This window comes from Thermochaetoides thermophila, assembly GCF_000221225.1.
Source record: "Thermochaetoides thermophila DSM 1495 unplaced genomic scaffold scf7180000011814, whole genome shotgun sequence".
In the NCBI taxonomy this organism is placed as follows: Eukaryota; Fungi; Ascomycota; class Sordariomycetes; order Sordariales; family Chaetomiaceae; genus Thermochaetoides; species Thermochaetoides thermophila.
Window position 1 is genome coordinate 1,521,346 of NW_006383030.1, and position 23,892 is coordinate 1,545,237.

At 52.9% G+C, this 23,892-nt stretch overlaps 9 protein-coding genes across 9 annotated transcripts; 3 read left to right on the top strand and 6 right to left on the bottom strand.

The window, feature by feature from the left end:
* Nucleotides 1-480: 480 nt before the first annotated feature.
* CTHT_0014350 (uncharacterized protein) lies at nucleotides 481-1,104 on the bottom strand (the record flags this gene model as incomplete). Its single annotated transcript, XM_006691885.1, has 3 exons — nucleotides 481-687; nucleotides 777-942; nucleotides 1,016-1,104. The coding sequence occupies 3 exons, from the start codon at nucleotides 1,102-1,104 to the stop codon at nucleotides 481-483; spliced, it is 462 nt and encodes a 153-aa protein (XP_006691948.1).
* A 1,294-nt stretch (nucleotides 1,105-2,398) lies between these two features.
* Nucleotides 2,399-3,487, top strand: CTHT_0014360 (uncharacterized protein; the record flags this gene model as incomplete). The annotated part of the gene is made up of 2 exons (XM_006691886.1): nucleotides 2,399-2,446; nucleotides 2,513-3,487. The coding sequence occupies 2 exons, from the start codon at nucleotides 2,399-2,401 to the stop codon at nucleotides 3,485-3,487; spliced, it is 1,023 nt and encodes a 340-aa protein (XP_006691949.1).
* A 654-nt stretch (nucleotides 3,488-4,141) lies between these two features.
* CTHT_0014370 (uncharacterized protein) lies at nucleotides 4,142-4,804 on the top strand (the record flags this gene model as incomplete). Its single annotated transcript, XM_006691887.1, has 3 exons — nucleotides 4,142-4,262; nucleotides 4,332-4,534; nucleotides 4,610-4,804. 3 exons carry the CDS (start codon nucleotides 4,142-4,144, stop codon nucleotides 4,802-4,804), a joined length of 519 nt encoding a protein of 172 aa, XP_006691950.1.
* Nucleotides 4,805-5,294: 490 nt separating this feature from the next.
* On the bottom strand, nucleotides 5,295-6,164 carry CTHT_0014380 (60S ribosomal eL24 domain-containing protein; the record flags this gene model as incomplete). The annotated part of the gene is made up of 3 exons (XM_006691888.1): nucleotides 5,295-5,585; nucleotides 5,741-5,884; nucleotides 5,982-6,164. 3 exons carry the CDS (start codon nucleotides 6,162-6,164, stop codon nucleotides 5,295-5,297), a joined length of 618 nt encoding a protein of 205 aa, XP_006691951.1.
* A 2,239-nt stretch (nucleotides 6,165-8,403) lies between these two features.
* On the bottom strand, nucleotides 8,404-9,239 carry CTHT_0014390 (uncharacterized protein; the record flags this gene model as incomplete). Its single annotated transcript, XM_006691889.1, has 3 exons — nucleotides 8,404-8,711; nucleotides 8,792-8,964; nucleotides 9,073-9,239. The coding sequence occupies 3 exons, from the start codon at nucleotides 9,237-9,239 to the stop codon at nucleotides 8,404-8,406; spliced, it is 648 nt and encodes a 215-aa protein (XP_006691952.1).
* Nucleotides 9,240-10,002: 763 nt separating this feature from the next.
* Nucleotides 10,003-10,526, bottom strand: CTHT_0014400 (uncharacterized protein; the record flags this gene model as incomplete). The annotated part of the gene is made up of 3 exons (XM_006691890.1): nucleotides 10,003-10,148; nucleotides 10,220-10,404; nucleotides 10,477-10,526. The coding sequence occupies 3 exons, from the start codon at nucleotides 10,524-10,526 to the stop codon at nucleotides 10,003-10,005; spliced, it is 381 nt and encodes a 126-aa protein (XP_006691953.1).
* A 2,608-nt stretch (nucleotides 10,527-13,134) lies between these two features.
* Nucleotides 13,135-16,679, top strand: CTHT_0014410 (putative chitin synthase regulatory factor; the record flags this gene model as incomplete). Its single annotated transcript, XM_006691891.1, has 2 exons — nucleotides 13,135-16,477; nucleotides 16,543-16,679. The coding sequence occupies 2 exons, from the start codon at nucleotides 13,135-13,137 to the stop codon at nucleotides 16,677-16,679; spliced, it is 3,480 nt and encodes a 1,159-aa protein (XP_006691954.1).
* A 1,177-nt stretch (nucleotides 16,680-17,856) lies between these two features.
* CTHT_0014420 (uncharacterized protein) lies at nucleotides 17,857-21,773 on the bottom strand (the record flags this gene model as incomplete). The annotated part of the gene is made up of 2 exons (XM_006691892.1): nucleotides 17,857-20,948; nucleotides 21,017-21,773. 2 exons carry the CDS (start codon nucleotides 21,771-21,773, stop codon nucleotides 17,857-17,859), a joined length of 3,849 nt encoding a protein of 1,282 aa, XP_006691955.1.
* Nucleotides 21,774-22,541: 768 nt separating this feature from the next.
* CTHT_0014430 (uncharacterized protein) lies at nucleotides 22,542-23,063 on the bottom strand (the record flags this gene model as incomplete). The annotated part of the gene is made up of 3 exons (XM_006691893.1): nucleotides 22,542-22,625; nucleotides 22,683-22,982; nucleotides 23,052-23,063. 3 exons carry the CDS (start codon nucleotides 23,061-23,063, stop codon nucleotides 22,542-22,544), a joined length of 396 nt encoding a protein of 131 aa, XP_006691956.1.
* Between the last annotated feature and the right edge of the window lie 829 nt (nucleotides 23,064-23,892).

The window sequence follows — 23,892 nt, forward strand, 5'->3', positions numbered from 1 at the left end:
CATGCCTTGAATGTTCCAAGTTGACACTGTGAGCAAAGACAGTTCCTGAAGGTGAGAAAACCCAATGCTTGTGAAAAGGTGTAACATGCACTGGGAACTTTCGGCAGAACCATCTCAACGGCTGCCTTTAAGAGGAGACCCCTGGAAAATAGCGAACACAGGGACATGAGTGGTTATCCACATAGTTAACTACTGTAAAGAGAGTCTAAATGTTTGACTGTCTTGAATTCTAGGAATCTGGCCTGAATGCACAGTATAGGACAAGGCGACAATGTTCCTGCGAGAGAAACCCTTTCATTTGCTCATTGTTGCAAGGTCCACTGGTCTGTTTCACTTTCGGAGTATTTAATGATATTAGTCCTAGGATAGTAAGGATACAGGTCGAAGGCCCTATCCAGGCTTATCAGCACTGTAACTGTTGCGGCTTGAAGTGAGGATGTTTAGAGCGAATTAGCATGTACTTTAGTTGTACGGATTGAACTACCAGTGCTTCTCGCTGATGCTAACAGAGTCAACATCGACACCATCCTTGAACCAACGTTCCTCTTCGGTGATGCGCACGTCGTTCCCGCTCATTTGTCGTTTTCTCATCAATCCATTCTCAGCAAAAGTCCAATCCTCCAGCCCATATGTACGCCACCATTGACCAGACTCATCATGCCATTCGTACCAAAATTGGACTGCAATCTGAAATGGTCGTCAGACAGTGTACTCAAACTCCGCAACTGCTCAACTTGGCCGAGGAGCGGAATAAAGGAAGAGCTAATTGGACAAACCTTGTTATCTGTCACGGCAAATAACTCTTTTCTTAGCCGATACTCTTGTTCCTTTGCCCATTTTTGTCGCAGAAACTGCACAATCTCCTCACGGCCCTGGAGGAACACATCGCGGTTTCGCCATATGGAGTCGGGGGTATAAGCATATTGAACTGCTTCCGGATTCCTTGAGAACAGGAAATAAGCATACACAAACTTAGAGGCTCTTAACAATGGTTATCACCTTCCTGTGATCTTACCTGGTGTTCCATGCTGCCTGGGCTGCTTTGACTTTTTGGTGCGCTTCTTCCCATGTGAAGGGAGGAAATGGGGGCTTCGACTCGGACATTGTTGCCATGGTGGTCGCCCAAGTGTCTGATACAATTAGACTTGGGAATGATTCTGACGATATATGCTATAGCCTTTATATGAGTAGTCGCTTGGCAAAATTCCTAGGGCTTGGAGAGGAATTCTTTCAGTTGAGTCACAAAACCTGACCAGTCATCGAATTACGTGATGGTTAGCCTGCTTTTGCTGGTAGCCACCAAGGTTCACAATTACTCCCGACTCCACAACCATAATGGCAGCCTATAACACCAACACTAACCACTCGACACAGTATTTATGGGCTTGGTGAGTTTAAACCCGCACGTAACTTCACCCTTATGATGACTAAAGCGTGCTAGATATAACGATGAAGATTTCACAAGTGCTGATCTGTCATTTGTTCCAAATGGTGTCCGTACATGATGACATCAACGCCGTAATCTTTGACCCAAGTGACTGAGATGATTTTTTTAGTCTGCCACTTCTCGCTGTGCCTCCAGTCAGTGACTGCTTGACTGCCAGTCAAAGCTTCCATGTGATTGGAAGACACCCATGTGACACAAGGGCAGATAACATGTGGTAATATGAACTATCAAGGTTGCCAGGTGTGGTAGCTCAGATAACGGAGTGAACGACAGGGGAAATGGTTGAGTGATTTTAGTTAGCAGCCATGGCTGTCTCTCAGGCATGATCATAAAACATTCATGTGAGTTGATGACCGAGATAGAAGATTGATTCATCACTTAACTCCGCGTATTCCTTAAGTCCGAAGTGCGTACAACTGTTCCCCAGCCTCTCATGAGTCATAACAAGAAGATGCCAGAGCTCTTCGGTTGCTCTTGGTTTCAAGTTGTCCCAGATTCAAGGAACTGGAAGGATGGTTGGAGATAGGATGCAGGTGCAAAGTACAGTAGGCTCACAGACAGCCCGTCAGTCAGGAGCAATCGATTATTGTCCACAATCAGTCAGCAACTGGCATTCTCCAGGCCGTGTCTGACGTCATAAGTTGCCCAGAGTACCCTGTCGCTGAAATAATTACCTAACTGCACCACACCCGATGATATATGGCTGATTGGAAATCGCAACGGTGCACTGCTGTCCGATTGCCACAGCTTCCGAACTTCCCATCGGTCTTACCGCAATGGCTTCCACATTGACATCTAGATTTAAATATAAAAACAAATGGACTTTCAAAATGATGTGGTCGTTCTGTTCTGCAGTCTACAGTCTATAGTGAACGACAAGCACGACATATGCCTGGAGCTCCTTGGTTAAGACCAACACCGAAACATTTATCCAAATTCTCGTTCAACGCCATGAAGTCCGAAACGCCGGGACACGTCGAGAAGGTCGCCATCGTTGGGGTAAGCAAATCTCCAACTGTTGCCACAGCAATCTTGCTTGCATCTAGTCTAACAATTTATTGATAGGCAACGGGCAATATTGGCTCGTCTTTCACACAAGCCTTGCTAAATACCGGTAAACACACCGTTACAGCACTTGTACGTCCTGAGAGTAAGGGAAAAGTTCCTGAAGGCGTCAAGGTTGTCCGGTCCGACTTCAACAATGAGAGTTCGCTTGTAGAGGCCCTCAAAGGACAGGAAGTGCTCATCATCACACTTAGCACCATGGCACCCCTCGAAGTCCATGACAGGCTTGTTGTGGCGGCCAAGAAAGCGGGCGTTCGGTATGTGGTGCCCAACTTGTACGGCTACCCCATCGACAGGAGCAACTCTCAGAATGGAGAATCGAACGGCAACTCCTACGACCAAGTGTTCTTGGATCGGTACCCATACATTCAGAAGTTCCTGGACAAGGTCACGGAGATCGAAAGCGATGGATTGCGGTGGTTTGTACTTGCAACTGGTTTTTGGTACGAGTGGAGTTTGGCGTTGGGAGAGCAGTGTTTTGGATTCAACATCAAGGACCGGAGAGTGACCTTCTTTGACGATGGCAAGCGCACGATCACGACAACCACGTGGGCCCAGTGCGGACGAGCCATGGCCGCGCTACTTAGCTTGCCTCAACAAGGGCCGTCTGCATCTCCATCGCTGGTGGACTTCTTGGGCACGCAGGTGCGTGTAGGAAGCTTCCGAGTGTCACAGCGCGATATGCTCGACAGTCTGAACCGTGTGTTGGGTACGACAGATGCCGACTGGGAGATCAAGTATGAGTCGTCGAAGAAGCGCGTGAAAGATGGCATTGAAGCATTGGAAAAGGGTAACAAGGTCGGGTTTGCCAAGGCTTTATACAGTAGCGTTTTCGACCCTTCGTACAAGCAAGGCGACTACGGCGCCGTTGAGCCTCTGGCAAATGACGCCCTGAGGTTGCCCAAGGAGGACCTTGATGAGGCGACTCGGAAAGTTGTGGCCATGATCGAGAGTGGTTGGAACCCTTGGTCTTAGGTGATAGGCCGCCCAGTCGAATAGACGGCGTGCCTGTTGATAATTGGAAGGATTGGGTCATGGAGAAGATGCTGTGTGTTAGAATGGATAGAAAGTGTTCTGCTTATTGTTATGTTATGAATTGAAGAATGAACTCGTTGTCATCGGCACCTGATACCTGTACAGCAGCATCTTGGCTAATCGAGCTCCCCAATGGCGCAATACCATGCATCTCCAGTGCCATACCATCGATGTCAGGCGGTCCGGACAGTATGAACCCCCGCGCGCTGGGGTTTTCGGAGACCAAAGGTCTCGGCAGAGCAGAGCATCCGCAGCGACTGCTGCGGGTGGGAACGCCATGGCTGAGCATGATATGCGACAAGAACTTGAGCGGGAAGCGGCTGGAGGTTGAGGGTTGGGGGCCAGTGAAGCAGAGCTAGGGATCCTGATCAACCGGCTCCACCTAACTCGGTTTTGACGGCGACTTCCACTCATAAGAACCCCTCATTGACCCCACGATCAGTTAGAGAGGGGAAAACAGGAACAAGTGTCTACTTGAAGAAAAGCGTCAACACAGCCTGCGACTTGTCTTCCCCATTCGTTTTGCACTAAAGGAGCAGCGTTCTTTGATCGTTCATACAGTCCAGAATTCCATAACCTCAACCGCTCATCACAATGGCCCCTCTCCAACCCGGCGACTCGTTCCCCGCCAACGTTGTCTTCAGCTACATCCCGCCGACCGGCAGCCTGGACCTGACCGTGTGTGGCCGGCCGATCGAGTACAATGCCAGCGAGGGTGAGGCCTACACAGGGACTCATGAATACCCCAAATGAGGCGGACTCACAACTGACAAACCTTATGTAGCCCTGGCCAAGGGCACCTCAGTACTGGTCGCCGTTCCAGGCGCCTTCACTCCTACCTGCCAGGAGAAGCATGTGACGGGCTTCATTGCGAAGCTGGATCAGCTGCGGCAGGCCGGCGTAGACCGCGTGCTGTTCATTGCATCCAATGACGCCTTTGTCATGTCGGCATGGGGCAAGGCGAACGGTATCAAGGACGAGAGCATTGTGCGTCTTCTCTGTCCCGTTATTGCTGCGCTACTGGGTACCTGTTCCATAAGAATACTGACTTGCGCGTTGCAGCTCTTCCTCTCTGATTCCGATACTGCCTTCAGCAGCAGCATCGGCTGGGCCAATGCTGGCCGCACCGGCAGGTATGCTATCGTAGTCAAGGATGGTAAGGTCGTCTACGCCGCTGTCGACACGGTGCGTGGTAGCACTGAGAAGTCGGGCGTTGATGCTGTCCTGACCGTCCTTGGGAATCAGGGCAAGCTTTGAGAATCTCAGCGTTGGAGTGAACGGAGGGTAGGATAGATGGACAGAGAAGGAAACGCCAATCATCAATGAAGGGCCATTTCAGAGCATGTTCACTCATATCACACTGCCTAGGGGTCAGACATGGGAGCCAGCAGTGTGTTCCTCCAGACAATGCATAAGTCGCCATTCCCTACGCTACCCATGCATATGTCCACGCCCCGTGAGACGCAGGCTCAGTCGCAACGCGGCCACTTCCGAAATCCATGCCAACATGTTGCTGAGAGTGTAACCCTTTAAGAGAGTTGAGCAAAGGCGAAAAAAAAACCCAGTCCCGACCGTCCGACTCCAGAGTTTTTCCTTCCGGCCACAGTGCAAGGAACCTGACCGCAAGAGAACCGTGTCATATCTATTTATGCTCCTCTCGTCATGAAACCTGCGTCCCCCGTTACACACAACCCGCGACCCCCCGAGCGCCCCGGATCGGCAACCTGCCCCAAGAGGAGAAAATTGTTTAACGGCTCTTGGCGGCGACCTTGACCGGCGCGCCCTTGGCGCCCTGCTTGCTGGTGACGCGGCCCTGGGGCTGGCCCTTGGCAGCAGCGGCAGCATTCTTCGCCTTCTCGGCCTTCTTGGCCGCCTGAGCAGCAGCCTTCTTCTCCTTGCTCTCCTTGATAGCAGCCAGGCGAGCAGCGTTCCGGGCCTCAGGGCGCATCGAGCGGCGCTCCTTGATCACCTCCAGAGAAGCACCGACGATGGCACGCTGGGACTTGATCGTGCGGCGGGTGCGCTTCTTGGCAACCTCCTGTAGCGGACGTCAGCATTCCTGTCTTTGGGCAGTGATTTTTTCAAGTCTGCCATGTGAAATCCCCGCTGATCATGTCATATTCCTCCTTTTCTTCACTACCCCTTCCTTCGAGAATTGAATGCTAGGCTCGGGTTGGCGCGGAAAGATCGTACCTCAGAGATACCCTTGCGGTGTTGCCTGCGGTACAGAACGGTCCAGGCGATGCGGCGAGGGTTCTTGCGCTGCAGGAAGAGGGACTCGGATTTGCCATTCTGGAACCGGAAGATCTTGCTGTCGCCACGGACGTACAGCTTGCCCTATAGTTTAAGAAAATTCGTTAGATCATGCTCTCGTGATATTTTAATTCGACATAGTTCCTCCGCGACGATTTGTTGACATCTTCCCACCCCGAACTTTCATAGACGTTTTCTGGACCTCGGCGCGCAGTTGTCGTGTCGCTGGAGCGATCTTCCTCCTGCCGGTTCTTATCTCTTCGGGGTGGGAGATATCGCCGTTGTCGCCCTCGTGGGAAATGGGAAATCGTACCTTGCCAGGGTAAATCCGCTGGCCGGAGAAAGTATCCTCGTACGTTCTCATTGTGGCGGTTGGTTGTCGAACTTGTCGTTGTCGGGGTTGCCTTCTCTGAGGTTCGAGGTTCCGGGTCGATTTTCGCCAAATTCTTTGGTGCAGGTTGTGGGATAGGGCTGCTCTGTGATAGGTTGGGTGCACGGACCACGCGCCCCACCTACCAACTGTGGCATTCAATTCTCGGGTTCCAGCTGTATTGGAAGACTTCGCAGCAACAACCCTAACCCTAGGTTGTTTTGCTTAGAGGCCCCCAAAAAGGGGGGAAAGGGGAGGCAGTTTCCACGTTGCCGAAGACTTAAGGATATTTTTGTCTTACGCTCAAATTTAAGAAAGGCCAAAGAAAGAACCATAATGGACTATGAATCAGACGCCATAGCTTTGGCAGTTTTGGATCAGTACAGGAAACTTCCAGCTAAGCGGAAGCCAACGGTTCGTGATAATGGGCTCCATGAATGGGTGCCATTGAGTGGCATAGTTGTGAAAGGTATTGTCTGCAATTATGGAATATCGGTAGGCAGTATTCATATAAAAACTTCCTGCTGACATGCGTTTGAGGCTAGGCCAAGATTTTTTACAATGTGTTGCATTGGCGTACGTTGATCGCGCTCTTCCCGCTCTATCAGCCTACTTCAGGGTTCCTGTCTTAACACCATCAGAACTGGCATGAAATGTCTCCCTGCCAATAAGCTCAACCAAGCAAATGGTGTTGCCATCCACGACTGGCATGCTGAAGTCCTAGTGTTACGCGCATTCAACCGCTTTCTGCTGGACGAGTGCTTGCGACTGGCCCGGGACAGCACCGCTGAATCCGTTTTCCTCCAACGGCGCACTGTTGAAAAACGGCCCGTCGATAATGGCATTTCTGTATGGGAAGGTCAGCCATTCTCCTGGCGGGAAGGCCTCACTTTGCATATGTACTGTTCTGAGGCCCCTTGTACGTCAGCAAACCCCTACAACTATGTTAATCTCACTGAGAAACCTACTGACGAATTCACAATAACCATGGAAAGGCGGCGATGCTAGCATGGAGTTGATAATGGCCGCCCAGGATGACCCAACTCCGTGGCAGATCCCCCCATCGGTAGCTCAATCATCAAGCTCATCACCCCATCCTCCCCCTTCGTCCACGCCCGACTCAACGAACTTAGCGACAGTACCAACGCTGCTTGGGCGCGGTTACTTCTCCCACCTGGGCGTCGTACGTCGCAAACCATCCCGGGCAGATGCTCCACCAACGGCATCCAAGTCATGTAGTGACAAATTGGCCCTGAAGCAGTGCACGTCGGTGTTGTCATCTTTGACGGCTTTGTTCGTTGCGCCCTCCCCAGGGCTATACCTATCTTCGGTGGTTATTCCGGCATCCCAGTACAATGAAGTTGGATGGAAAAGATGCTTCGAGACTCGGATGAATAGTGTTTCGAATGAAGATCTAAGAGACTGGTGGGCTCAAACTGGGGGATACGGGTTTTATGTCCTAAAGGCTGAAGTTACAGAAAAGGAGTTTGAGTTTTCGAGGCGAGGAATTGTGGAAACAGCAAGTGAGGAGAAACGCAAGGAAGTGAAGATGACTGCGAGCAACTTAGCCGTTGCCTGGACCTTGCAAGGAGGAGTGAATGAGGCCTTGGTTGGTGGAGTGCGTCAGGGACGAAAAGCATTTGATGCCAAGGGGGCGAGCTTGATGTCGAGAAGGAGGATGTGGGAGACTGCAACACAGATAGCAGCGGCTTTAGGGGACGGACAGCTAACCGCAGCTGTGTCCAAAAGGACGTATGACGAAGTTAAGCAGTGTAGGCTGCTGGAAGGCAGGCAGCGGGTCAAGGCAAAGGTGAGGATGGAAGCATTAAAGGGGTGGGCGAGGAATACTGGCGATGGGGAGTTTAGTCTGTAGTTGGCTCCCACTCAAACCGAATAGCTCATTTTTCCTTGCCGCCGCGTCTTTCTCCTCCGCTTCCAAGTGTCGTCACATAAAAGCACGCACTTGGTTGAATACTTGAGCCTTGCCAAAAAGTGTCACATACTTTCCAGTGAGCACTGGAATGTTTTTTTTTTTTCATCACCAAGTCTTGTTCCTTCCTAACCCTCATGCCCCAGGCCTGCCCTTCGGACCCGATGCAATGAATTCCAGATACGCCGCCGTCCTTTAACAATAAATCAGATCAATCTCTGCTCCTCCCAAGCAGATGCGAACAAGGAACAGACTGGGCAAAAAAAAAACTGCGGCAAGATTTTATTTTGGGGTAGATTCAGTTTACTCGGCCTTGGCCTCAGCAGACTTCTCCTCAGTGGCCTTCTCCTCAGCCTTCTCCTCGGTCTTGGCCTCGGTCTTGGCCTCGCCGCTCTCGAAGTTCTCGCCAGCAACAAGGTCAGGAATCTCATCATCATCAGCCTCCTTCTCGCTGTTCTTCTGCATGGCCTGGTAGCTCTCAGCCAGCTTGCGGAGCGAGGCCAGCGAGTCGGGACCGAGCTGGTTCAGGATGCCAGGGACGAGCTCCGTGAGCTCCTTCTCCTCACCGGCACCATAAATGGCGAAGGTGTTGGCCGGGACAGCAGCATGAACTGTGTAAGCAGGCAGGAGCCTTGTCAGCAACAACCCTGGCTGCTTCATCCAGACCCTTTCTTCCAACCGGGATACGCACCCTTGGGGGCCGAGAAGTGGATGACGTTGCCGTCGCTCTTGAACATGTTGACCTCCTCAATGGCCTGGATGGGCTGGACATTGAGCTTCTTGAGCGTCTGCTGAAGCTTCTTGTCATCGCCGCCCGACCGGGCCGGGGCGCGCTTGACCTTCCTCCGGGGGGTGCCCTTGCCACTGTACGTCGTGGGTGCAGAAAGTCAGAACTCTGGTCATGCTTTGCGAACTCTATCTATTGCTATCGCGCGATCAGCGCTCAGCGGGATTTATCACGTCTAGACATACCCTGTCGGCGGGCGCCGGTTAGCGTACTGGCCGATCTGGAGTGGGGGAGTTGGGGGGGGGGCCGAGAGCGGCGGCAGCAAGGGGAGTAACAAAGCCGCCGGGGACAACTTACCAATGCGAGTGGTGGCACCGAGCTTCTTAAGCCTCTCCTGGATGTTATCCGCCATGTTGGATGTAGCTGGCGAGAGAAAAATGTGCTGGATTGAGGGGTGGAAGGTGGGGTGGACGCCGGAAGAGACTCGGTGAGGGTCGAGCTTGGATCAATGACAAGTCAGTCTGGGGCTGCTCTGGGCTGGTGCGGGTGCGAATAAAATTGAGCCCTGGGATTTGGGGCCCTGAGAAATCGGCCTTCGCGGCTGTGGAATGGCAACCAAAACGTACTCTGTCTGTCGGGGAGAATTTTGGCCGTGGTTTTCACCTGGCGGTACCGTCGTTCGGCTCGTGGATGCCTCAGGGATTGTCTGGACGTCCGAGGTTGGAGAAATTGTGTGCGCTGGGCCCTGTGATATTTTTTCGCTGCCGCAATAACTTTTACCCCACTTTGGCAACCGGTGACCTCTCCTCACCGAGCCTCTCACCGAGAGCCCCTGTTATCTGGGCCAAGCTCCAGTTCCCAACAAAGCTGGTTTTGACTTTTGAATCTCGATGCTCCAAGCTCTCCCAACACCATGACCTTTCCGCAAACCAAAGCTATTGGGATGCACTCACCAGGGCTCACAGAAGTGGAAGTATCGATAATATTACACAGGTGATCAGACCAACCCAGCTACTTTTTTACACTCCGGACTACCGGGCATCCATCCGTACATCACATCAGAAAAAGACTAAACTCCAACGCCCCGCTATGTATGTGCCTTGATGAGTATCGATACAGCCGGCTGGATAACCACCAGGCGCAATACATCATCTACTTCATGCAGATGGGCTGTATTACCGGCTCCCGGCCTCAGATGACCCAGATTGGGCCGGTAACCCAGCTTCTCTCCTGATGGCTTCTTTCCTGGCTTTGATTTCCTCGGCCATTTTGAGAGCTTCAGCAACCGAAGCGTTCCTGGCCTGCTCCTTTTCAGCCTCAGCTTGCACAATCCAAACTTATCTAATGTTAACTTTATGCCTTCTTCTGTCTGCAAAAATGGTTGACACATACTTGGCTTGTCGGACTTGGAGTACTCCTTGAGCTTTGTGACAAAGTCATCAAACTCCTTTTGCCTCTCGTACCGTCGCTCAAGACTCCGTTTCTGGAGCTCAGGGTTGTATCTCTGGAAGAGCTCTTCATCTGTGGGTTGCACATATCTCACAAACGCTGGACCGCCAATTATGATGGCAGTGCCCCTGTAAGCATGCTTTGTCAGTCGGACCTTCCTTTAGGGTGGAAAGGGTATATACATGGAAGAAAAGGCTCACACCACTGCCATCTTTGTCCATAGCCACCAATTGAAGGGTTTCTTGGCCATTGCTCACAAACTCAAGATAACAAGTTTTACAGATTGGAGTAAGCAAGGCAGGGAATGAAAACCGATAGGAGTGAGTGAGGTGAAGTTCTCACTTGTTCTATCCACTCATGAATGATGCTTAATGAGGTCACCTTAATCGGCGTGCGCAAGATGGGCAAGCAGAAAACGGACATTGCTACCCAGACGCCAACCAGTATCGGCCGTTGGCAGTTGACAGCCGACAGCCGTCAAGCCACGCAGCAAAAGCGCTTGCCCTGACCGCCCTGCTGGGCGAGGGGAGGTAAGGGCTTGGTCTGTGCGCAGGTTTTGCTGGCCGGGCTCCTGTATACAGAAGAGCTGGTGACCCCCCGAGCCACCACCTTTATCGTCACTGTAGAGGGGCTTCGGGCTGTTTGCCGTTCAACCTGGCCACTTATGCCACTGTCGAAAAAGCGAATTCGATCCATCCACAACCACAACAATAAACAAGTCTGCCCTAAACATCAATTGTGTCACTACTCCTGAGTCATGGCTGGCTTCCATGTTTAGATTTGGGGTGATGTGAATTTTCAACCCCCCCCTATCCAGGTATGACGTACCTTTGGTGAAAAACCACGAGGCTCAGTGGGAATCCAGGAGGCGCAGTGCGAACCCAAGACGTGGCCCAATCGCACACAGTAGCATCTACCAAGATGTTTGATGCACCGCTCTGACTGTTGGTGTCAAATCACAGCCGAGTCCTTAGGCGCTGGTCTAGGGATTGTGTGACGCAAACAAACAAGAAAGTCAGAAAGGCCATCAACTGCACAACCTGGGACGTCCCTGCTTGAAGAGAACTCAGGCGGCTGATCAGCAGACTCAATGGAAGCATGGATGGAAAGCCTTCAGCTTGTTCGGGATGTAAACCGTGATGCTTCGCTGAATTGTACGGTACGAATTACGGGGGCACTTAGAGCATACCTGGTGAATCTACAACAGGGGGCTCAACTATCTCAGGAAAATTGTCGCTCTTAATAATGAGCAGTTCCCTGTGTTAACATGATATGAGCATGAATTCTTATACTCCGATAAAGCTCAAAGACTTAGTTCTACATGATAATGGCATTGCTTGGCCAAGTCCGGGTCAGCAAAGTGTTTTTGGTTACTTCGTACCAGCAGCATGAGGTGTGTGTAAGTATTTAACGCCCAACGGCACCAGGACCCTTGCAGTGCCTGTGGACTTGGGGCAGCATGTCACAAACCCCTGGCCCCTTCTTCCGGGTGCAGGTGGGCCCTCCCTAAGTTGCCCTCTCTGGCGCCAGGGTTGCTCCGCTCCCCAAGCTCTGAGGTCCCCCAAGCCCAGCAACCCGTTCATCGAACTAACTGCCGACATCCGCCAGCACCCCAATGACTGGCAGCCAGACTCTCGTCAATCTCACAGTACTGAGACAATGTATTTTGCTGTAGCAGTTGTATGTGCTGCAAGTACCTTCCCAGCTTGACTGCCTTTGTCTGTCTGCATCCAGTCCATCACTCTCCATCTGCCCAGTGACCCATTTTCAAGTTGTCGTTTTAAAGTTGATATTAGAGGAGGTACCAGCCCCAAAGTTTTAAACCAACTTTGGATTTCTGCAAATCTTGCACTATCCACATAATCACATAACAACCTGCAGCCCTTCTCCATCTCCTTTCCACGTGCCGAAGTCTTCGAGACCATACCCATACCCCATACCCTCCATCCATCCGTCAGCATAAGCCCATTCAAGCAGCTTTCGCCTTTGGAAAGCTGATACATCATAGGGCTTCGGCAGCTTTGCTCCCGCGCACCCTTTGTACGCCCACGGTACTTGTACCTGACTATTCCGTGCTGCCCGACCTGGACCTAGCTGTAAGTATTTGGTTCCTTTTTATCCCGCTCCTCCTCCTCTTCTGGGAAAAAAAAATCCACGATTTCCCGACCCTTAAGCGAGTTCCACGCGGTCTCCGTCGCCAACAACCCGACGCCGACCGAATCGCTGCGGCGCCCGACGGTTCCGGAATTGGCTCTCGCTTCGGCCTTTCCCTCAAGTCCAGGTCGTCACCTGGGGTTGCGGAGCGTGAATCCCCTCGAAACCAAGCAGTCGAGAGGCAGCCGGCGCCGCCACTGCAGTGCAGTGCGACTACGTAAAACCCGCTGCACTATCGCACCATTCCCTGCTTCACAAGTGACCCTAACACTGACAACGGACCCCGCGCGCTGGTCTACATGCCATCACACGCTTACAACAGAAAGTTACCTTTCTAAACTGAGCGCTGACCTTCGCGAGTCGAGGCTCGGGCTCGTCGTTCCTTGTCAGCCGGCCGCGAACGCCCTTCGTCATGCGACAAGTCCTAAACGGCGCCTTGTGACACCCGCTTCTCTTCACGTCCAGATTTGCGACTGCACTGTATCTTTGCGGTCCGAATTCGTGGCATGGCAGACAGCAAACCGACCGACTGAACAGCCGCTCTGTTTGTTCAAGCTCCCGGAAGTGAATCAGACTATCGGAGCAAGAGGGATTCGGCTCGCCTCGCCGCTGCAGACGATACACGAAAGCAACCCCAAAATATAATACAAGAACGTTGCACGAACAGAACGCGCGTGTGCCGTGTCTGAGCGCGTTTTGGGATCATGGCATACAACGGGCAGTACGGCGGCGGACCGGGTCCCCAACGACCTCCTCCGCAGCGCAGCTACACTCCTGGGCCTGGAGGGCACCCTCGGCAGTACAGCGCGCCACCTCCTCCGCAACAGCAGTACAATCAGTATCAGGACGGCGGCTATAACGACTATGGCTACGACAATTACGGCAATGGTTATGATCAAGGCTATGGCGGCCAGTATGACGACCCCGGATATGGCAGAGGAGGCCCCCCGATCCGAAACTACCCCCCGCAAGATTACTACGATCAGGGACCGAATGCGCCCGGCGCCGCTCCAGGAAGAGGGGGTCCCCAAATGCCGCCTCCCGGAGGGAGAGGAGGACCAATGAGGGGCCCACCTGGTCCCGGTCCTGGCCGAGGAGGTCCCTACCCACCCCGTGGGGGTGCTTATGGCCCGGGTCCTGGCGGTCCTCCTGGCCCTCCTGGTCCCGGTGGTCGTGGATATCCCCCTCCGAGTCGCGACGGACGGCTGGGTCCGTCTGAGCGTCCGATGAATTCGCAACCGAATGGTGAGCTCATCCGCTGTACATTATCTCCTCCCCTTACCGTCCGTGAGAAGAGAGCCTATGCTGATATGCTTGTAGCCGGACGTCCTCTTATGGGTGACTCTGGCTCCTCGAACGTCGGGAATAGTGGCTTTAATGGTCCATTCCCTACATTCCCAGGCGCACAACGCAGGACCGACTACGAAGAGGAGCGGTATATCGTGTCCCAGATAGAGGGGATGGACATCTCGGGACAGAGACCTGGCCCGCGCAGCCCTGAGGGGCCTCCTCCTCAGCATGGCCCTATGCGTCCTCCTCCGAGCGGATTCGGTGGTTCCGGCCCGGGTCCAATGGGTCCATCTCGCGGACCTTCTCAGGCATATCGTTCTCCCAGTGACTACCCTGACCAGCGGCGCGGTCCTCCTCCGGGACCCGGTTATGGCCCACCTGCAGCTGCTGGTCTTCAGGATGAAGGCTTTGCCCCTCCGTCACGGAGCGTTACCATGCCAATGAGAGATCAGATGGATATGAGAGCAGGTGATCCCGTTCATCGTGACAGTGCTCCTTATAACGGCCCCGTTGGCCGCGGTATGCCTCCAAGGCCGAGCACATCCCAGGGAATGCGACAGCCGCCCCCTAGAATTTACCCGCCAAACAATGGTCCTCCTCCTCACAGCAATCATGAGCAAGGGCCTGGGCCCGAGCCAGGCTATCAAGGTCACGGGCGCCCTCCGTCCGTTGATGATTTTTACGACTACTATGGCGACAACGTGAACAACGAATATCCCGCCCGGAATCCCACGTCAGCTGCCTCAGAGCTTCCGAATTTTGATTCTTTAGCGTCTCAAAAGTCTCGGAACTCGTTGGACCACCACATGCAAGCCGGCGGGGCTACTCCTCAGGAGCAAGCCCAACGTGGCCCCGGCAGATATCCTGAAATCAGCAGGGCTAAGTCTCAGCCGAATTTGCGCAACTCTCAAACAGCCGTTTTCGAGATGGCTGGAGACATTCCGCCGCTTCCAGCTCAAAACCCCGCAGCTCGACCTAGTGGCCAGGGGCCGCCCTCTTCTCAACAACAGCCAGGCCCGCAGGAGCATGGTCCTGAGCAATCTGATCCCAATCATCCCAGCTCTCAGCCGTCCGACTATCACCAACATGGGACACAGAGTCCCGGGCCTCAGCAACCCGATTACCAGCAGCCTGGCCCTCAGCAGGCAGGCCCCCCGCCGTCTGACTTCCAGCAGGGCGGTCCAGAGTATGATCAATATTCTGGTCCCCAAGGACCCGCACCGCAGCCGGACCCTCCGAATGGGCCCCAGCTTCACAGGGCTCCCACTGCTCAGTTTGGATCCTCTCATTCTCAGCCGTGGCATCAGGGCCTGCCGAATGGACCGCAGCTTCATCGCTCTGCCACGACCCAGTTCGATCATCAGCTTTCCGGTGCTCAGTACTACGGGCCGCAACAAGGTCCTCCCAATGGCCCTTTGCTCCAGCGGTCAGCGACAAGTCAGTTTGGACCTGGCCCCGGACAGGGCCTTCCACAAGGCCCGGCTCCATATCGGCCTGGGCTGCAACGAGCCGCAACCCAAGCAGGCCCTCATCTAGATGTTTTGCCATCGCACCCTCCACCAGTCCGTCCTGGCCACATGCCAGGCTCAGTCGTCAACCTGGGTGATCGGCCTCCTCCAGTGAGAAACTACGGTGGTGCGCCTGGATATGGTAACGCCGCCCCTTCCCAGTCTCCTGAAGGGCAGGATCAGGCCTCTGCTGCTCAGCAACAGCCACCAATTGGCCAACCTCGGAAGAAGAAGGAAGCGGAACCCCCAGTCACTGCTGAGGAGCTCGAGCAGCTACGGGCGATAGTGAAAAATGACCCTAACGATCAGACGTCGGCTCTTCGGCTCGCAAAGAAGCTCGTTGAAGCAGCCGATGTCCTCGTGCCCAATCTCCCAGATCCTAAGGCTCGTGCTCGCTCGCGAGAACGTTACTTGGTCGACGCACACAAGATCCTGAAAAAGTTGGAGAAAGCTAACAATCCAGAGGCCATGTTCTTTTTAGCCGACTGTCTAGGTCGTGCTGTTTTCGGCAACGAGCCCGATCCAGCTCACGCCTTCACACTTTACCAGTCGGCGGCCAAGCTCGGTCATGCAGCCGCTGCGTACCGTACCGCCGTCTGCTGTGAGATTGGTAACGATGAAGGTGGCGGCACACGCAAAGACCCCCTTAAAGCCATGCAATGGTACAAGCGCGCTGCAGCGCTGGGTGACACGCCGGCCATGTACAAGGTGGGTATGATCCTCCTCAAGGGACTTTTGGGCCAGCAACGCAACCCGCGCGAAGCCATCAGCTGGTTGAAACGGGCCGCCGAGCGTGCGGACGAGGAGAACCCACATGCTCTGCATGAACTCGCCCTTCTGTATGAAAGCGCGGAGCCAAACGACGTCATCATACGCGACGAGGCCTATGCCTTTCAGCTTTTCAAGCAGGCCGCCGAACTGGGCTACAAGTTCAGCCAGTTCCGTTTGGGTTGTGCTTACGAGTATGGCTTACTTGGCTGTCCGATTGACCCACGGCTGTCCATCATGTGGTACAGTCGTGCCGCCATGCAGGAAGAGCATCAGAGCGAGCTGGCGCTGTCAGGCTGGTATCTGACAGGCAGCGAGGGAGTTCTCCAACAGAGCGATACTGAGGCGTATCTTTGGGCTAGGAAGGCCGCCATGGCCGGGCTGGCCAAGGCTGAATATGCAATGGGCTACTTCACTGAAGTTGGTATTGGTGTTCCTCCTAACTTGGAAGATGCGAAGAGGTGGTATTGGCGAGCAGCGGGTGAGTCATCTTCTCCCATCTGCATGAATACTACGACGAATTACTTACGCTCAATCGTTAAACAGCCCAAGACTTCCCAAAGGCAAGGGAACGACTGGAAGAGCTCAAGCGTGCCGGCAAAAATGGCGGGCAGCGACCTAGGGAACGCATCTCGCGTAGCCGGATGACCAAGCAGCAAGACGGCGACTGCGTTGTCATGTGAGGCATGATGCCAGCCACCGACACATCCCTTCTGACATCGTTGGTACTCGCTCAACCTGGCGTATTGCATTGCCAAGATAACAGAGGATCGATTCCAAAGGCATTGTATAGGGAAGGAAGAAAGAAAGAAAGAAAGGGACAATGGCTCGCAGAGCATTTTGGGACTATTAAGCATATCCAGTCGCACATCACCCACCTATCCTGCTCATCATAGGTGCCTGCGAGATGTAACTGTTTCAAATTCCTGGCAGCAGACATGTTCATTTGGTTAGAATGCCAGGGTCTGCGACGAAAGTGTCCCTCTGGGTTTGTCAACCAAGGACCATAATCACGTTAATTGACTCCAATGAAGTTGTTTTGCATTTTCGATGTTCGGCGTTGAGTCTAAAGGGCCAAAAAGACGAGACATAGCCGGTGCTGTGTCGTTTTCTTTGAGGTTCAGGCGAAGACAGGGCACTCAGTAAGTTCGTTTGGCGGATTCTACAGAATGCATGCCTTGGTTCCTGGTATACTTTGCATGACATGGCACACCACTAGACATGTGCGTTTGTGTTCGTGTATGTGTATAAAGTGTGTATGGCAGGCATTGTGGGTAATCAGGTGTTTTCCTTAAAACAACATGAGATCAATTCCTGGACGCGTCCAGTTGAGTGGAACTCTTATTTGTGACGGTAGCCTCGAAGGGCCGTGACTCCGAGTATCAGCTTAAAATTGTAAGCTTAAGTAAGAAGTCATTCATGAAGTACCACCTTGGTTGACAGACATCTACATCATGCCAATGGCTTCATGACCTCAGGGAAATGGTAAGATATCACATCTTTAGCATCGACTTTAATGGAAAGAAAAAAGTCAATGCTATCATCGTCCGTTACCATCTGCAGAGAGCCAAGTCATCTCACCCTAATTGTCCATATCGCCCTTCGCTCCCCTCCTAGAGAAGTTTTGCCGGAACCTCACTTCTTTGCCCTCTCCTAGACAACACCTTATCCACCAAATGTTGACTGAGCCACCAAAGCTCTTCCATCATCACCACCATTTATCACTTCACTACTTCCTTCACGCCAAACTCCGTGCCCTTTCCTTTCCGCAGCCAACTTCGTCCAATAGATTAGTTTCTAGTACTCCTGGTCTCTCTAGTACCCAACCACGCCCTTCATAGCCAATATCCTCCGTACAAATCAGGCCTTTACTCTGTTTGCAATTGCTTCGCTTGTGCAGAGTCCGCCTCTCTCTTCTTCTTCACCGCCTTCCCCTTGCCCCTTGAAAACAGCTGCATTGTTTCCGTTCTTGCTCTTTGTCACACCGGAGGCGACGACCTCTGAGTAGGAAGGCACCCGAACAGGAGGTGCAGGAGCAAGAGCACTAGAAGTAGAAGTAGGAGTGCAAGCAGTAGTAGTGGATTGTGCGCTCACGGTTGGCACAGAAGAGGGGACGGTGGTGTCGTTGGCTGCTGTAGAGCTAGCTCTCACACCCGCCCGAGAGCGAGCGCGGGTCGGGGCTGGGACCTCGCGAGGAGAGGCCGAGATGGTGACGCTCGAATCTGAAATTGCGGGAGTCGCCGCGCGAGAGGATTCAGAACTCGGGCTTTCGGCGGTCCCGTTAGTGGGCTTGGCTGTGGTACCATGCGCAGCCGGAGTAGTGACGGATGTAGAAGTCGTGGTGGGCGTGTTGCCGTTGGCCTTGGCGGCAGTCGTGTTGGTAGAAGTGGACGAGCCATTGGCACCGTTCATGCCCACACTACCAGTCAAGGCTACTGCAGCAGCTGCGGCGGTGGCAGCCTTGCGCTTATTCCTTTTAGATTTGGTCGGGCCATTGACATTCGTCCTTGGGTTGTTGGCGGTGATTGCATTATTGCTGCTCTTCTGCTCGTTGCATGGTTGCTGGTCAAGGCGTCGCGCACCCTGTTCCTGAAACTCCGAGGTTACCACAATAGTGGAAGTAGACGCCTGAGCACCACCATTTGTCGTAGCCCCCGCGTTTGAGACTGACGACTTCTTATGATGGTGTTTGTTCTTATTCAAGGGGTTGACCAACGGTACAGGAGCAAGCACAGGCGGAGTCGAAACATGGGTTGCAGCGAGATTATCACCAGCTGCATTTCGATACTGGGCAGCAGAGAACGGAATCTTCCGCTTCCTGTGGTAGTTGCCATGTTGATAAATACGACGATCGTTGCGGCTAGGTCGGCTGTTGGTATTGTTGGGGCCATCACTCAGGTGCTCATAACCGTCCTCTCCAGTGGGCATCCACTCGGCAAAGATGTTCTGTCGACGGTTAGGGCGGTGAATCACTGTCTCCGAGAAGCCTTCTTCAAGGCGGATGTCCCCGACATCAAAACGAGAAGAGTAGCGAACGCTATTCCTGCTGCCCGAGCGGCTGAGTGCCGAAGGGTTCTTGGGCGAGTTGTTGCCGTTGAGGTGACCATCGGAGGACCTATCCTGGCCGGCAGTAGCACTAGCACTCGGCAATTCCTTCGCCTCATCATTACGCTGGATTGCCTGGTCAGAGTTATCCTCCTCTGGAGAGGCAGGTGATTCTTCCTTGGTTGAGGCTTGGACAGGCTCCCCCTCGCAATAGATAGAAAGATCTGGACTTTTTTTGGCCTTCCCGTCGTCCTTGCCATCCTGTATATCTTTATTCTCATTACTGGAAGTGGTCTCGGGTTCCATATTAGCCGGAGAAGAAGCCCTAGTGGGAGACATGCTTGGTAGACGGACAGAAATCGCTGATCCAGGTTTTGACGAAGAGGACTTGGTCGGCTTTGGCCCATACAGATCGTTGGCAAGGTCATCCTCAATCGAAGGCCTCGTCTGCATGTCATTCGCTTCACCGTTCTTAGTTTGACCGTAAGAGGAGCGCTCGTTGCAAGCTGAGTCACTCACAGTTGAAACAGCTTCCTCAGTCACAGTCAGTTCGTTTTGACGGAAGATGTGCCGGACGACCGGCATAACGTCCTGATTGCTGGGAAGAGACCTGGGAGGACCCATCAGTGATGGATTTGGCTGGAAAGGAGTCTGCGAATGCACAAAACCGGGCTGTAGCCGCATGTCAGCCCAGGCCTGCGCAGGCGGTGCACCATGGGTCATCTGGTGAAGGTTTGGGGGGAGCTGGTGGTAGAAAGGGCCATATGGAACATCGACAGGCCGCGAGTAATGTCCCGAGGGGGCAAAGAAGTGCACAGGTGGCACGTTGCCCTGAAACTGATGCGGTACAGTGATCGAACGAGCGCTGCTGGGCGTCGCGACAGGCATCATGCCACGACTTCCGCGGGGCGGTGTGTTCCAAGAGTTCCGGGGCCCGCTGCTACCGGGGCTGCTGGTCTTCGGGGATGATTGCCAGGTCGTCCTGGTCGTTGTCGAGTCGTTTCGCTCGCGGAACTTCCTGAACGGGGATCGCATCGGGGCAGGAATAAACCATTTAGAGAAGTACGGGTGTGACACGGACGCACACTTGCTTAATGGCTCAAGGGGCCGGTCGTTAGCGTTGGCTACGGCGATAAGAGCGCTCTTCTCGCTGGTAAACCGAACGTTGGCATAGCAGCTCCTCCTGTTGTCGATAACCTTCGTTTTGGCGACGACAGCCTCGACGTGGCCCCAGGTGCTGAAGTAGTTGGTGAGAATAGTCTCGATTTGCTCCTTGCTCAAATTGCTTGATCCTGAAGAGATGCGCCGCACATGGATCGAGCGAGAAGCCGTCATGCACCGGTTGCAGTCGCAGGCGAGGTAGACTTCTGTGTCGCTCTGCCTCTTATGGGCGTTAGAGCAACGCTGCTGGATCAAATCTGCCCCACGATGCATGTTGATGTTGGAGGGCCCCATGGGTGGTGTGGCCATGACGGACTTTTGAGGGGACTGTGCCTGCGATTTCTCCGCCCGCTGGGCGTGCTTCTCAGATTGATGTGGCTGCTGGTGACGAATAGGGAGACGGGAAGGTCCAGGAGCCATGATGCTGGCGGCTTGGGTCGCCAGAGAGCGATCGGTAGGAACAGGGCCGGACTTGGAAGCGCGATGACCGATTCGGGCCTCAGGAGAGGCCGAGTTCCGCATAGAGGCAAGCGCGGACGCACCAACTGACTTCTTGTAGTTGCTTCCGTTGACAATGACGATATCAGAACGAGGCGCAATGATGACCGCCTGCTGAGTAGTCTGACCGTCCTCGGCCGCAGAATCCGTGGTAGGGATGACAGCCAAATTCGAAGCATCATCATTGGCGATAGAAGAAACAGTAGGTTCAGGAACGGCAGTTTCGGCATCGGACGATTTGTCTGTCACTGTTTGCAATGTTGATCAAATGAATAAGTGGAACTAAGCGGATAAAAACGCAGCAAAAAGTACTCACCATTCACTGTCTGAGCCGGTGCAGCAGTAGTGGGTGTAGTGCCCGTGATATCGTCGCCATTTCTGTCGAGCTGAGGAAGGTTATCCAGATAGTCGGCGGGAAGAGAGCGCGGATCATGGCTGAAATACATGGCATGCCAGTAGAGCAGGCAGTTACGCAATTTGTCCTTGTCTTCGGGGGAGATGGGCCCGATGCTTGTCCAATGGGCGGCATTGAGAAGGTTCAGGATGTCGGTGCGGCGATCCCAAGTGCTCAGAAGATCGCGGTTCTCTTCCCAAGAGCACCATTTCCAAACCCAGTCATCGACAACATCAAAATTGGTCGACTTTGCGCTGTCCTCGTAAACGTAACCGGCCTCCTTGTCGGCCTTTTCGTTCTCTTCGGCAAGATGCTCGAGAAGAGCAAGCAGATTCCAGGCTCCCTTGGTCCAGAGGTCAACAGAGTCGAAGTACTTGTAAAGATAGTGCCAGGAGCTGGGCCACTGAACGAGACGAGCAAGATGGGGATGCTTGGTGCGAATCTTGTTTGCCTCGAGCTGGATCTCGAGGGGGCTCCAGGTCGGAATATCGAGAGGGAGAATCGGATTTTTTTTGCGATCAAATACACGAGGGGCCTTGATCTCGTCGCTCAAAGTAAAAAGACACTCTCCATCTGCCGGAGGAAACAAATAGAAGGCAAGAGGAGGCCTGCCCTGCAGCTTGGGACGACAGACAGGCTCACCATAGGCCTGGCCCGGCGTAAGAATGGGGGCAGCCATCTTGATGATCGATCGGTCAAACTTGTAGGAGGACGGTTAGTCTAGAGTGCCCCGCAAAGAAGGGTGACTAGTCCAACTAACTTTTGTTTGCGATGAAGAGAAGTCGTCGTATCAAGGTACCTTGGCTGGCAACTGCAAAAACAGAATTGCTTTTTCTCTTGAGCCCAGGTCAAGGGGAAAGAGTTAAGACAAAATGTCGGCAGTTAGTAAGTCGTAAAAGGGCAGTCGATGAACCAAGAGCAGTTACAAGACAAGCCCAAAAGCACACGGCTTAGTGAATGAGTTATGGATTGTTCTAGTGCAAGTTGAAGTAGAGGGTTGGTCGGTGGGAAGACGTGTGGTGGCAAAAGGGTGAGAATCTCGTAGGCTGGAAGAGAGGGAAATAAATTGGTGATTAGGAAACAAATATTGTCAATTTCTGGTTATTGTGGTGCAGAAAGAAGGCAGAAAAGCAGTGGGCAACAATAGGAAGACGACGAGTTGAATAGAACCCATGGCACAAAACAGATCGCCCCGCCAACCATTCCCCACGCATACCCTTCAAAGTTTATTTCCGACTTAACCTTGACTTCCAATTGCAATTTTGGTTGTGTTCATCAAAGTACACATATGTGACAAATTAGACACGCCCTTCAGATGCCTTGTTGATTGACCCACTCAGGCATGAAAGCATATGTATGAAGGGTATGTACAACAATTAAACAAAAGCATAGTGGAGAGGAGATGGCAGAGGATAAAGGCTAAGGGATGGTTGCTTCTATTCTGCACTTAGTTGCGTACCGAGTCGAGCATCTTGAGAATCTCAGACTCGTTTTCGCCAGCCCTGGCCTGGCCATTGTTCCAGTCTACCACCTAGAGAGTCGCTTGTCAGCTTCTATCAGAGGTCAATGAAACAGGGTGAGTACATACCACAGGCCGGATAAAGTTGTCAGGGCTCTCCTTAAACTTCCTCAATGCTTCTGCTTGGTTGGTGGCACCGCGAACAATAGTTGAGATACGCTTCGAGCCCGCATACTCGAGGATTGTCTGCAGCTGTTCCGGAGTCGGCGGGTTCTCGGTAATCTCAAGCTTAAACTCGGGCCTTCCAGGCTTGTCCTCAGTCGATGCCTCTGTTGCAGCAGCTGATCTCTGCTGAAGAACAGCAGCCAGCCTGACCGACGTAGGCGAGCTGGCCTTGTGGAAGAGGGTGATGACGTCGAGCGGTTTATGCTGCCCAATTTAATTAATTTAATGTTCTCATTCACCTTTAGCAATAGTCCAACTGAAAGTAGTACATACAAAACGAAACATCTTTGCGACTATTCCTGTCCACACAGAGCTCATATGTGAGTTTAACGAGTGTAGATCTTGGTCCTTTTGCTGTTCTTTTCGACGTAGACTGTAGCGACGGCGATGAGATGATGTCGCTCTGGCGGGCTTTGGGCCCACTTTGAATCTCCACCTGCCAACCTTGCAGCGCTGAAGCTGAGGCTATGACTGCTCCGATTGGTCAGCCTTTCTAGGCAAACGGTGAGCCCCACCGTCGCCAGGCTTCCTTGGCATCAGCCCCAGATCTCTGGAACCAGCACACGATAACTGGGCGTGCAAAATGCCAAGAACCTTTCCAAGGTCGAGATCAGCCAACCACCAACAGACATATCACGATCTTTGGTCTGCCCTCATCAACAGGCGATAGGAGAATTATAATTTGCACACACTTTTCAACTTAATAATGTATTGACATGTTCCTGGTTCGCTAATGAAGTTGATAATATTACAGCATCTAATAAATCTTATTCCTTCGACAACAATCACGCTGCTGCTGAAGAGACACCACCTGATAGGTAATTCGGACACAGAAATATACTTTATTCTAATTCAAATGCTTTTTGTGACATCGCAGTTCTGATTACAGATCACAAAATTTAGCCCCAAGGTTTGATCACAGTCAATGGCGTGTTTGAAAGTGGTCCGGCCGACAGTCAGAATGACTATGGGCACCTTGGAAGCTGCTGTGCAATGGGGATAACCAAGGCCCTGCTTTATTTTGTGGACGGGTGAGATTGGTGTTTTTGTCAGACAGCTAGCAACCGCATCTGCCGTGCCTTGTTCTGACACTGCTGCCTCACTGCTTTGGTCA